Source organism: Gossypium raimondii, chromosome 13 (genome assembly GCF_025698545.1).
Source record: "Gossypium raimondii isolate GPD5lz chromosome 13, ASM2569854v1, whole genome shotgun sequence".
NCBI classification, from domain to species: domain Eukaryota; kingdom Viridiplantae; phylum Streptophyta; class Magnoliopsida; order Malvales; family Malvaceae; genus Gossypium; species Gossypium raimondii.
Window position 1 is genome coordinate 3,060,048 of NC_068577.1, and position 13,217 is coordinate 3,073,264.

A 13,217-nucleotide genomic window follows, 5' to 3' on the forward strand; every position below is an offset into this window, starting at 1 on the left:
CTACTAGCACCAATAACCCTTATTCTGAACTCCTTGATTTTCACATCTTCCATCATTACGCTATCGAATTAGGATTTGATTATGGAGCTAACTATATAGCGTTCCACTTACCGGATCTCTATGAACTTTAAACGCAACAAGCCCATTCTAGGCTACAATCTAAAGAGATTAATTCTTACCCCTTTCAATTTCATGCTATAGTTTTTGACCCAACTTAAATATGATGATTGTTAATGTTGAAAGAAGGGAAAACTTGAATTATCATAAGTTTTCTTCATAGGATTTTCCCTTAAAATTTTATGTTAAAAAACGAAAAAAAAAATATTCATTTATTTATAAATATTTTTATAATTTTTATGTGTTTTTTTAATGAAATCTTATGTATTTTACTAACTTTTAAATATTTTTTTAATTTTTTTTAATCTTTTAAGTTTTAAAATTAACACTAAATTAATAAAATTTGTAAATATTTAATAGCTAAATTTATACCCTAATAGTTGGAAACTATTTTTATAGATGACCCTTTTCACGTGGGAGGCAATACTAGGCTGTTTTTCAGTCTATTGGGGGCCAAAACAACAAGCATCCTTCCCCTTGAGTGCTGTCAAAGGCAGTGGTTCCATCTCCGTCCCATCTCCATGGAAACTCCCTACCCAAAACCCATCTCCCCCACCCAAACTCGCATAGGCTGGATCGGTATAGGCATAATGGGTGCTGCCATGGCTTCTCACCTCCTCTCTGCCGGCTATTCCCTCACCATCTACGCCCGTTCCCCTTCAAAAGCCTCCTCTCTCCTTTCCCAAGGAGCCCATCTCGCCCACTCCCCACACCAACTCGCCCGTCAATCCGACGTCGTCTTCACTATGGTCGGTAACCCACAAGACGTCAATCAAATCGTCTTACAACCTAACGGTATCCTTTCGACACTAAATCCAGGCGCCGTCATCGTAGATCACACCAGCAGCAGTCCATCCCTTGCACGCCAGATCTACGCTTCGGCCCGCGAAAAGGGTTGCTGGTCGGTCGACGCTCCGGTATCCGGCGGTGATATCGGAGCTAGAGAAGGAAAACTGGCTATTTTCGCCGGAGGGGAAAGATCCGTGGTGGAGTGGCTGACACCCTTGTTGGATTTGATGGGGAGAGTTACTTACATGGGGGAAGCAGGGTGTGGGCAGACTTGTAAGATTGGGAACCAGATAATGGTGGGTGCTAATTTGATGGGGTTAAGTGAAGGGTTCTTCTTCGCTGAGAAAGCAGGGCTGGAGCTGAGCAAGTATATGGAGGCCATTAGGGGAGGAGGTGCAGGGTCAATGGCAATGGAGTTATTCGGGAGGAGAACGATTGAGAGAGACTTTAAGCCAGGTGGGTTCGTGGAGTACATGGTGAAGGATTTGGGGATGGGGTTGAATGTTGTGAAGGAAGAGGAGGATGAGAGAGTGGTGGTATTGCCAGGTGCTGCGCTGTGTAAGCAGCTGTTTTCGTCAATGGTGGCTAACGGGGATGGGAAGCTTGGTATTCAGGGACTTATAACTGTGGTGGAGAGGATCAATGGCAAGTGAGTTGGAATGCCAAATTTTGGTGTTCAAAGTTCATACAGGAAGAATTTGGTTGTATTGCACTTTGTGTTTGGTTACTTAGAATTATGATCAACTTTCAAGCTTAGCTTAATCATTATCTCAGCAAAGCTGCCAAATTTGGTGATTTGATGTTTTTGTGAGAAGAGTGTAATTTTACATAATTCTGAGATTTCTTTGGGAAAACTCTCTTACAACCCCATTTCAGATCAAAATCCGACTGCCCACATCTAATCCTAATAACTTGGTTTAATCCTTCTTTCTTTTTCTAAACCGTTTATTCTATCGCCTCCTTAGTTTTTGGGTTTCCAAAAATTCAACCAATAGAATAAATCGATTTTTATTTTATTTTTTCAAGGGTAAATTGCTAAAATAGTTACTTTTATTTACCTTATGTTACATTTTAGTTATTTATGTTTGAAATGTTACGTTTTAGTCACTTACATTAACGTGTTGTAATATTTTAATTATTGAGCCGTTAATTACCGTTAACGGGATAACGGTAAGCTAATGTGATAAGTTAAATTATTATTTCAATTAAAATTTTAAGTTAAATTATATAATTAGTCTTCATATTTTTCGTTTTGAACAATTTAATTTTTTAACTTTATTTTTCTCTTTATTTTTCATTTTCTTTTGCTTCTCTCTCTCTTCTTCCCTTCCCCATATATTTAACGTTTTTCTATATTTTCCATTTATTAAAACTAAAAGGAAGAAAAAAGGAAATAAAAAGAAAAAAAAATTGTTCAAAAAAATAAAAGTATAAGGACTAGTTTCAACAAATGAAAAACATAGAAAATTTACGTTAAAAAATATGAAGAAGGGAAGAAAATAGAAGGAGAAGCAGAAGGCAATTAACGACAATTAATGTGCCACGTCAGTTTACTGTTACATTAACGGTTTTGTGACTAAAATGTTACAACACTTTAACATAAGTGACTAAAACGTAACATTTAAAATATAAGTAACTAAAATATAACATGAGGTAAATAAAAATCACCATTTTAGTAGCTTACCCTTTTTTTTTAATTAATAAACCTTAAACCATATCCATACTCAAGCACAAATCAATACTGAAATCTATATACAACTCAACTCAAAATCAAAATGTAAATTAAATAGTCAATTGAATCTTAATCGGTTTAAGTATATGAATTTGAACATACTGATACGTATTTATTCTTTTATTTAAGGGTTAAAAAAGAAAAAAAAAATCAAATTGATTGAATGGATAGACTCCCTTCTCCCAAAGGACGTATATGCTATGGACCTTCCCTTTCCTTTTAGCTTTAGAATGAATGCACATCATCACATCCGCATCCTTTCAATCTCTTCACGGTTGGTCTAGTTGAGATGTTTAGTATGAAATCACTTTGATATCATTTGTCACCAGATTATTACATTCTTTTTTTAAATGGGTTGTTTCTAAATTTATCTTCGAAGTTGAAGTTTGCTCTTAAATTAAATATGTTCTTCCCCTACAATGTAAGCTAGTTGATGTGTCTCCGAATACTGTTATTGAAAGAACGAAAGTAAAACAGAAAAAGGAAATTTGGGGTGAGAGAGGCTCGAACTCTCGACCTCAGGATCACTCAGAAGCTATGAGACCTACGCGCTAGCCAACTGCGCCACCACCCCTTCTTTGATTCTACCGTGCTCTCTTAAAAATATAATATATGAACTGAAATTTGTTACCATCGGACACTGCCTGAAAATACGCTACAGGTACAAGAAAGCTAACACGGCACGAACCATCAGCGGTTAAGAAATAAGAAGCAACTTTCTTTGCTATAAAAGTATTTACAGACATTTGGCAGTTACTCTTGAGAAACCAAATTTGTTCAAATTTCCAAACAAAGTAATAAACCCATTTCTATTGTTACATGGAATTTAGTTAGAAAGAGAATAGGAGAATAGCAAGTCAATGTGAATCCTCAGATTGAACACTGGTGTAAACATACTCCCTACTTTCCACCCTGGTACCATTTTCATTCACCTTTGTCCATGAAACCTTCCATGTCTTCAGTAGGCTTATCCTGCATGAATACAGGCATTTACACTGTTATTCAACACCACAGCTGGGATCACATTACAATTTACACGTTAGTTTGAACCACTGTCCATCACAAACAACAGATTCACAACAGGCTAAATAAGGTTCCATCCAGCTTTGATTGGAGGAACTACGAGTAGCTAATCACAGAAAGCATTACCACCAGATTAACCACTAAACACAATTAAGTTCCTAGCACTGCTGCATCCAACATATCACTATTACCATTGCCTACACCGATAAGGTTAACACCCTGGAACTGTTTAGCCAACCAATACCAATTAGCATACACAACTTATTTAAAACTATCATTGCCCTTGCTACAGAATTACAAGAACTTCCACCTCTATTCTCTTTCAATAGTTCCACAACTAAAATGCAAGTGCCATAAAGTAGAAAGGTCTAAAGAGCAACCAGCAGGAATGAATTACTTGACCATTCATTTCAGTTTTCGTACTGCAGAAGGGGGCTTATTTGTTGTTGGTATTTACACAAGAAAGAATAGAGCAGGTTAGAGTTGGAAATTTTGTATGAGATCTGTGAAACACTATGTCAGGAGGCAAGCATCTGAAACACAAATTCTAGATTTAAAAATGGATGCCAAATTGGAATTTCATCAGAGATATTTACTGTAAAGGCTTTTATTGCAGTTATTACGCAAAAAAAATTTAGAATCTTTGACACCATAGGAGGGTACAAACAAGAATAATACCTGTTTGTTTCAGTCGTCCTCTTTGCCAGCATAAGTGTCAAAAACACCGGAACCATGGCAGCACACAAGTGCTTAAGGGTGTGTCCACTCACAATATGATGGGTCCATTTGTATATTACTTTATCCTCTGCTTCTTCAACCTTAGCTAAAAGATAGAATGCTGCGAGTGAAGATTTATATTAGAGATGCATACACATATCATGTATTTGGAATCTCGAAGGCCATGGATGAGAAGCACAAACCTGCTGCCCAAAGCCAATATGTAGAATGTGTGTACATCGGAGGCAACAAGATCGCCATGAGGGGGATGACAATGCAAGGAACAAACTGAACAACGGCATAGGGTCGGAGGTCATCAAAAAACCTGCAGCATAAAATCTGTAGTAAGACATACCTGTTGAAAGAGCCACATACCTGTTGAAAGAGCCATCATAAGGAAATACACATCCCAGCTTAAATGGATCAGTAGAAGCCAAAAATTACTACAATCGCAATTCACATTTAAAACCCCAAAAGCACATTTTCCTAAGATATCATTAATTCCAACCCCAACCTGTTGTCACCCCAATGATTAATATTCAACTCCCCCTGGTCTCTAACTAAACTAGTCAACATAAAAAATGAAAGAAACCCGACTCGTTTTAAGATCAGAAGCCAAATCATTTCACCGGACCAAAACAAGGAGCTCATCTAAAAGACAGAGAATTGGGTCCTCAATTCATATATCAATTTCCACAGCAAAGACCTGCAAGAAATGGACTATGATAATATATATATATAAAAAGGCAAATAAGCAGAATGCTTGCCTCCAGTACAAAATACTGACTAAGCCAGCCAGCAGCAGCGGTATGATGGAAATTGTTCCTTTCTGCTCATCAATTCTTTCAATGATAAATATAGCCATGATTGATGTGAATGCAATTGTCATCTATGCACAACACAATTAAAGAATTTAAAACAAATTACCAAAAAAAGAAGACATTGCAAAGACTACCATGCATCAAGGGTAAAACAAACTGACCGGCAATCTATCCCACACAAGCCGGGCATCATTTGGGTCAAGATGATAGTACGAGGAACCAACCCCAACAGCAGCCACACCAATGAAAAAACAAGTCCAACCCCATAGTTCACCTTGCAAACTTTATTACAGATGTAAAACTCAATTAACAATTGATAGTCAGCTACAAAACAGCTATAATTTGATATAATTACAAGAACCAACTTACCTGAACTTGAAATAATTCTTATAAAAACACAGTACAAGACCTATAACACCAATAACTAAGAAGGGAAAATTCGAAATGACATTTAACGTATTGGGTATACCTGCAAAAACAACAATAATAAGCACCCATAAGAGAACTAATTCTAAGTTTTTACCTATGCGAATAGCTAAGCTGGTTTAAACAAGATCCTAATTGCAAGGTATAGGACTTGAACCAGATCCAACAAAAGGTTTTTTTTTCCCTTCCCTTTTTTGGATTTACAGGGTCTAGGCTCTTTCACTGTAATAGCTAGCTTTTGGGTGTAGTTCTTCAAAGATTTTTATCATTTTAAAGGAAAATAAGCATTGATATATGATAAACAAAGCAAAAATCAAGGGTGAAGTAAAATTAGCCGAAGAATGATAAGCACCCATTAGAGTAGTAATTCTAAGTTTGCAACAATATGAATAGCTAAGCTGGTTTTAACTATGGGTTCTAACCAATTAATAACAAGATCGTAATTGCAAGGTACAGGACTTGAACCGCATAGAAAAAATGGGTTCTCCCCCCCCCCCCCTCCTTTTCTTTTTCTGGGTTTACAGGGACCTAAGCTCTTCCACTCTAATAGCTAGATTTTGGGTGTAGTTCTTCTGAGATTCATATAATTTTAAAGGAAAAAAAGCATTCATATACGATCAACAAAGCAGAGAGTAAAAGAGAGAAGTGAAGATAACCGAAGAATTCGCGTTGATCAGCGAAATTGTGGTACTCTTGAGACTGAGGGATAGCGGGAGTGACGATCATCAACACTACGAAACAGAGAATGGCGACTCCCCATACGTAAAGGGTGCGTTTCCTCATAGTGACTTCTTTTGGCGGTGAAGAAGAAGAGGATGGGGGTTTAGATATGTACTTTGGGAGTTGGGTTTACGGTTCCAATTGTCTGCTTCTGAGAGATATAACATTTGGAATAACGTAGAACGGAGGAATCGTAATTTACAAAGTCAATCTTCTTTTTGTTTCTTACGGATGAAGTCATTTTAAGGTCAATCTGTTAATTTTAATGTTACAACTTATAACTTAAAATATACCGTCAATGGATAATTTAGTTTTCTACTTTAAAATAAAGTAAAAATTAAGTTTTTTCATTAAAATTTGTTCACTTAGTAGATTGATTATGTTTACTATAGTGTTCTATCGATGTTGCCTGACATATTAGTTGTATCAAATTGATATATTGGATGCCGAAAGAAAAGCTTTATAGTGCTTGATAATGTGGCGGCATAAAACCTTAAATAGAGTTAATTGCTTTGTCAGCTCTCCTTATTTATTATTATTTTTATTCTCATTTAACACAAAAAATAAGGAGGCCTCTTACTAATTAGTCTAAAAAAATTCTATCAAAAGTATTTTTTAAAAGATAAATATTTTTGCTCAAATTAAGTCTGAGATAGCAATTAACGGTGTTGATAGTAGTTTTCTTTTGCTCACATTATATTTGGAAATCGTAAAATTAACTAATAATTATAATTTATATATAATAAGATTTTTCTAAAGCTTTTATAATTATAATTTTATACCGTGTCCGTAAATCAAATTGATATGTTTATGAAACAATTTACCCTATTTAAAGTTTCGCAGCACCTAAAAGCTTTTTTTCATCAGCCAATCCAAATGAGAAATTTATATATCAGGTTCCTAAATATTTTAGGTCATCGCATGTTAGTAGCAAACGTACCATTTTAATTTTTTTGTATTATTAGGTTAAAAAGTCATTTTAATTTTGATAAAAATAGTATATATTATTTTATGAAAAGGATCCAATTACATTAATATAAAATTAAAAGTTTTTTTACATACTTATGCTAAAATTTAATATTTTAATAATTCAATGTTGAATTTATTTATTTGATTGTTGAAAAAAATCTATTTATTATACTTGTACGTCTATCATATCAATATTACCTTTATTGATATATTTAATAATTAAAGATTATTTTATATACAAAATTAAACATTTTCAATTTACTCAAAATTTGAGATGTCTAATCCTCTAAAATATATATGAAATATGATGGACGTATAATTGAAGTGGATGTGAGTACTAGCCATTGAATATCATTATCCAAATCCATTATTCACTTGAATTTTCAAATTTTGTTTGACTTAATTAGGTACGCTTAAATCTTAAAATTACACATGAATTTTGAATAAATGTGTATTATTATACATTAATTTTGATTTTGTGCAATTTTATATATGAGATTCTCGTTCGATTTAATTTTTACAAATCACTTGCACAATTATTATTATAGAACCATTTTAATATTACATATTTCTTTAAATGTGTATACTTGAATTACAATAAAAGTTTTATGTATACATATGAATCATACTCGGAATTTTATGTATATGATTGCACCAAATCAAAGTTCATGTATCAAATTGCACATTAAATTAAAATTCATATGTAGTTGAAATAACTTAACCGTTTGCTGAGAATCAAACTATTAAGGCGAAGTTGGTGGCTAAGGTAGCGGGCACTCATTCATCCATCAAAAATAAAACAATAAAACGCAGTTTAGTTTTCTTATTTACGTAGAGCCTAACTCGGTGAGAAATATCCATTTTCTTCAACAATTACACAAAGTGAACCTACTCAATCACATCCCATGATAATTTCCTCACCCTTATGCTTTGAAGACTCGATACTCTCATCATTGGATTCACCCTTGTGAATACATCAACTAAAATCACAGCACAATATTTTACTATCAAACTGCACTCATATAAAAATATTCTCACAAGAACATGTTAAGTGATTAACTTTCAATACATTCACCTATGCAAGTCTGTCAAATATATAGGCTTAATTCCTAATCTATATCAATACCACTTAAACAACAATAAAATAAATTTAATACATTATAATAATATCAAGCAATGTAAATATGGGCTCTTGAGAGCTTAGTAACTAGAATCACGATCCAAGAGATTGTCTTGGGTAATTTCGAATAAATCCAAATAATCAGTTCAATAAATTGCCAGCATCCTACATAAAACCGTCTTCATACAGATTTGATGGTTAGGAAAGTGAGCACTCTTTTTTGACACTAAATTATCAGTTTCATATTTTCCAACAATAATTTTAAGATTTATCTCATTATGATAGTAATATATTTAGACATCGTATCGATAATTATTTTAATTTTGATTTTGATTTTAGGGTAAATAATTTAAAGTAAATCTGTAGATCCAAATATTATAGAAATCACAAATATTCGACCGTCTTTATGGTGAAAATATCTAGTAGCATAGTTGTTATCACCAAATAATCTTATTTTGCATTTAATAACCTGCAAAACATTCACTGGAATTGACATACAAATTGATTAATTATTCTCATCCATCCTGAATTACTAGAAGGAAAATAGTGGCATAATTGTTATCACAAAATAATTTGTAATATTTTGTGAAAAATAAACAAAATACTAACAAAATAACCTTTGTTTACACATTGGACCAACGGGTGTAAAGAGAAACGAGAGATAATTCTGATCTAGAAACAGAGAAGAAGAAGGTCCTCCCTTTAAAATATTTGTCACCTTTTATTATATAGGGTCGAATCCCAAGTCAAATTCCAGGTCGAATTAGGGAATTAACAACCCTTATCACCAAAACTAAATTAGGGAATTAGCATAACCATGAAATTACCTTTTCTCTTAAACTTGCAATATGATTTTCTCCATCTAACCTCTCATGCATCTGCTCAAATTCCAAATAATGAAGTAAAATATGCACTTAGAGGAGTAGAATGATGAAAAGTACATATAAATTAACTGAAACTACAGCAAAATTGAGTTTTAAATAAAATATTATAAAAGTGTTGCCAAAAAAACCTCACTTTAATTTACTATATTTACCTGAAATATATTTGGTAGAGATGAAAATTTATGTTCCTCGTTCCTCTTACAAAGCAATTACTATTATTTTGAAAATATTTATGTTTTCCTATATTTTATTAATTATAAGATTTAAACTTAAAATCGTTATCTTTACTATATTAATTAATATTACATTTAATTTTTATATTAATTTTTTATAACTTTATTACATAAATACTTTTACTTGTATTTTTTGAAATTATAATCATCATGACGACTTCCTCAAATAAAATCATCATGACCACATATTTTTATTCATTTGTCTAAATAAATAATTATCTAAAAAGAAAATAGTGGTAAAGAAATTGCATGCAACTCCTTTTATCCCTGGAAAAATGGAAATTTTTATAAAAGAATTACGAAAAATTATTTTATGGACTTTTCTCACTTCATTATTTATGGTCCATTTTCCTAATTATTTAATGACATTTCAGTAATTTTTTTCATATCATTGTCACATAATTTTGATAATTTTTTTACCCTAAACCTTGAACCAAAAATCCTAAACCCTGACAGTGAACCTTGAATCCTAAACTCGAACTTGAGTACCAAACCCTAAATCAAAACCCCAAACCTAAACCTAAAACCCTAAATTTAAACTTCAACCTTGAACCCAGAACCCGAACCTCAAACTTGAATTGATGGTCGAGATCTGAGGTTTGAAGTTTGAAGTTTGAAATTCAAGATAAAAAAATTATCAAAATTATGTGTCAATGATATTGAAAAAATTGTTGAAATATCATTAAATAATTGAAAATTAACTATGGATGATGTGGTGGGAAGGGTCCATAAAATAATTTTTGGAGGAGGATTATCGTTAATTATAAAATAATCAACTTTGGGTTTTACTAACTTTTAAAAAAAATTAACATTAAATTCAATTAATTTTATTTTTCTATAATAAATATTCATGATTTGATTCACTAACAATACAAAAAATTATATATTATTACAGCTCAAATATGTAAATATGCATGTATGTACCTGTATATGTAAATGGTAGCAATGTCCATGATCCGAAACTTGGTGCGTTGAAGCACTTATAATGCAGATACCTTCTTCTTCTTCTACATTGTGCAGTAGGTTTAAGAAAGAACAATCTGGATATTCTTGGGTGCATATTTGTACTATAAATTCACCTTGTTTGATTTCATGCACCGAAACCGATGGTTGTCGGAGCTGAAAGTGATTGAGCACGGCACAAGATTTCTTGTTTTTAATAGTTGACAACATATCATTCTTCCTCAGAGTTAGCTTCTCTATTTCTTTCTCCAGCTCTGGTATGTATTCAACTGCTCTGTCAATTATAAGCGCCGTACTCTTTCTCTTCTGCAAACATTGTTTACATCAACTACCATCGTAATAATTCTTACTTTTTACCATAGTAAAATCCATGGTTGAATTAGTGTTACCTATCAATTGACAACAAACCTTTGATCCGGTGGAATCTGAAGGAAGCAAAGCTCCAAGTGCCAAGTAAGCTGCATGCAGTTTCATCCTTCGAATCCTCTCCTTGGCGTTATGTTCCTGCTTCTTCATTGTTGTTCCTTCTCCGTTATCCTCCATGTTTAACCCTTGCTTAAACCTATGATTTCTTCCCCTAGTCTTGGAACTGATTCGTTTGGCATTGATATGAGCATCCCCAGTTTCTTGATACGTACTAGGAAGCTGTCGGCTGCTACTTTCATGCGGAACCAAATCTATGTCGTCCAAATCTTCAAGAGGTGCCGACAAACTGACATCAATGGGGTAATCAAGTATGCTTTCCATTGATTCTCCCACGATGTTGTGATCAACAGATTCTAAAATGAACTTGCTTGTTGTACCAAGCTGATCACCAGTTCTCGCATTATCTTCAATGGTGTAATCTGATAGTAGTGCAGGAATTCCTTGATCAAGAGCCAAAACGGGATCCAATTTATTCCCATTTACATTATCCATGACAGCTTGGGACGATGATGATGAGCATTGATGACCATCTGTTTGAATGGAAGCTGAGAAATTCTTACCATCATCTTTGTTATCTTGTGTCAGTGGCCATAAATATTCATCTGTGGCTTCAGGAATTGAGAACAAATTTTCTAGATGTAGAGAAGACATGCAGAGATGGTTTGCTAAATTCCTGGCTAATTCATTACACAAAATAAAGGGGGGAAAAGACCCAGAAAGGTTAAGCTTTAAATCAAAGCATGAAAATGTAACAATTGCTAAACAAGGATGCAATAGATCTGAGGACTAAAACTCAGAAACTGGTGTTGAAGACTTGATACAAATCTTTTGCCCTTAATACTAGGGCTTGTTGAATTAAGCATAGGTATGGAAAATTAAACCCTAAATGCATGAAAACATTAATAATCTCATGAAATGGCAACCTCTATCCAATTACTCCAACAATATTACATAATATATATACATATATATAAAGAAAACAGAAACAAAGAAAGGTGCAAAAATGTTTCAAAGCCTTACACAGATTATAGAGGAAAGATGAGCATCCTCACAAAAGGAAAAGAGGAGAAGAAAAGTAAAACCTCCATTTGCAGGGAAAGAAGGTTATGTATATATTATACAAATAAGGACATGATTATATAGTGAATAAAGAAATACTATAAGAATATTACTTAACTGTAGTAAGAGGCTGACAATTTGGATTTTATAATGCATAAACCAACATGATGAATGAACTGAAATATATGGCCACAAAAAGAAAGGGTTAATGGATTTCTATTATATATTAAAAAGGTTACCTTTCATTATCAATCATATGTTGTAATGGGTGATGCTACATGTCGAAATTGTATAAAGTCAAACTACCATTAGGCTTAAATATTCCATTTTATAAGATTTAATAAATACTAATTTAACAGGTTTGGGAAGATGTAGAGAGAGATGAAACAGTGACATATCCCTCATCAACTCAGCATTCAATAGATCAATGACATGAAATTTTTCATTAGGTGCTAGTTCTTGGAGGAAGAAAATAATGGTAGGAGAGTTTTAATTTCCATTTAAAGATTGAATTTAATGTAATTTTATATTTAACCATATGCAAGAATGGTAAGGTACCAATGAGAAAATCCAGAAAGAAAAATGAAGTATACTGGATGAAATGCTAATGCCCATAATAGCTAAGCTACAGAAAATGCTGAAGTAAATGATATGAATTGGAAGCAAGATGAATATTCATTAAGAAAGCAAAATTACATCAACAATAAGCAAAAGCTAGGGTTTTTTGCTTTTGAAGGAAAAGAACATAATCCTTTGGGGGGGGGGGGAATACAGGCAGCGACGCCATGAAAATAGTTGAATATACTTAGAACATCGATATCTTACAGTACTTCCCTTGGGAACATGCATGGAGATGCTTATGATGAGAATGTGAGCAGCTACATAGGGAGGACGAGCAAAAACATCACTTTATTTTGGATCCAAAAGAAAAAGGGTAGAAACACAGAGAAAGGAAAAAGGAGAAAGGAAAAGGAAAGCGTGGGTTGGGGGAGGGGGGGGTTGTTTTTCAAAGAGTAGTGTAGTACTATTGACAACAATGGGAAGTCGAAGAAGCTTGTACTTGTGCTAGTAATGTACTTTCATTTGATGGTTTAATTTCCATCCAGTCCTTGTTTTCTGTGGATTTTTACAATTTAGTCTCTCTCGTTGTATTCGAAAATTATTAAAGTTTAATTGATAAAAATTTTAATATATTTATGTTAAATTTGGTAACGCATT

The 13,217-nt window shown here is 33.3% G+C and overlaps 3 protein-coding genes and 1 non-coding gene across 4 annotated transcripts; 1 reads left to right on the forward strand and 3 right to left on the reverse strand.

Moving 5' to 3' along the window:
• Positions 1–522: 522 nt before the first annotated feature.
• On the forward strand, positions 523–1,760 carry LOC105781834 (probable 3-hydroxyisobutyrate dehydrogenase-like 2, mitochondrial). Its single transcript, XM_012606351.2, has one exon. The coding sequence runs from the start codon at positions 639–641 to the stop codon at positions 1,557–1,559; it is 921 nt and encodes a 306-aa protein (XP_012461805.1). The 5' UTR covers positions 523–638; the 3' UTR covers positions 1,560–1,760.
• Positions 1,761–3,127: 1,367 nt separating this feature from the next.
• TRNAM-CAU (transfer RNA methionine (anticodon CAU)) lies at positions 3,128–3,212 on the reverse strand. The gene is given in 2 exon segments: positions 3,128–3,163; positions 3,175–3,212. It is a non-coding gene; the product is annotated as a tRNA-Met (tRNA).
• A 123-nt stretch (positions 3,213–3,335) lies between these two features.
• LOC105783972 (uncharacterized) lies at positions 3,336–6,515 on the reverse strand. Its single transcript, XM_012609700.2, has 7 exons — positions 6,282–6,515; positions 5,569–5,668; positions 5,361–5,481; positions 5,146–5,267; positions 4,582–4,703; positions 4,340–4,499; positions 3,336–3,610 (listed from the first exon to the last, which is right to left on the reverse strand). The coding sequence occupies exons 1-7, from the start codon at positions 6,406–6,408 to the stop codon at positions 3,496–3,498; spliced, it is 867 nt and encodes a 288-aa protein (XP_012465154.1). The 5' UTR covers positions 6,409–6,515; the 3' UTR covers positions 3,336–3,495.
• A 2,420-nt stretch (positions 6,516–8,935) lies between these two features.
• On the reverse strand, positions 8,936–13,008 carry LOC105784034 (uncharacterized). The gene is made up of 4 exons (XM_012609797.2): positions 11,961–13,008; positions 10,923–11,617; positions 10,476–10,820; positions 8,936–9,312 (listed from the first exon to the last, which is right to left on the reverse strand). Exons 2-4 carry the CDS (start codon positions 11,589–11,591, stop codon positions 9,241–9,243), a joined length of 1,086 nt encoding a protein of 361 aa, XP_012465251.1. The 5' UTR covers positions 11,592–11,617; positions 11,961–13,008; the 3' UTR covers positions 8,936–9,240.
• Positions 13,009–13,217: the final 209 nt, after the last annotated feature.

Excerpts from the sequence above, each read along its gene's own strand:
- LOC105781834 (XM_012606351.2), top strand. The coding sequence starts at position 639 with ATGGAAACTCCCTACCCAAAACCCATCTCCCCCACCCAAACTCGCATA.
- LOC105783972 (XM_012609700.2), bottom strand. The coding sequence starts at position 6,408 with ATGAGGAAACGCACCCTTTACGTATGGGGAGTCGCCATTCTCTGTTTC. Across the intron at positions 5,669-6,281 it reads TGATCAACGCGAATTCTTCG|GTATACCCAATACGTTAAAT; the intron begins GTTATCTTCACT and ends TTGTTTTTGCAG. Across the intron at positions 3,611-4,339 it reads AGGACGACTGAAACAAACAG|GATAAGCCTACTGAAGACAT; the intron begins GTATTATTCTTG and ends GTATTCATGCAG.
- LOC105784034 (XM_012609797.2), bottom strand. The coding sequence starts at position 11,591 with ATGTCTTCTCTACATCTAGAAAATTTGTTCTCAATTCCTGAAGCCACA. Across the intron at positions 10,821-10,922 it reads CAGATTCCACCGGATCAAAG|AAGAGAAAGAGTACGGCGCT; the intron begins GTTTGTTGTCAA and ends CAATGTTTGCAG. Across the intron at positions 9,313-10,475 it reads GCTACCATTTACATATACAG|ATGCATGAGAGGTTAGATGG; the intron begins GTACATACATGC and ends GAATTTGAGCAG.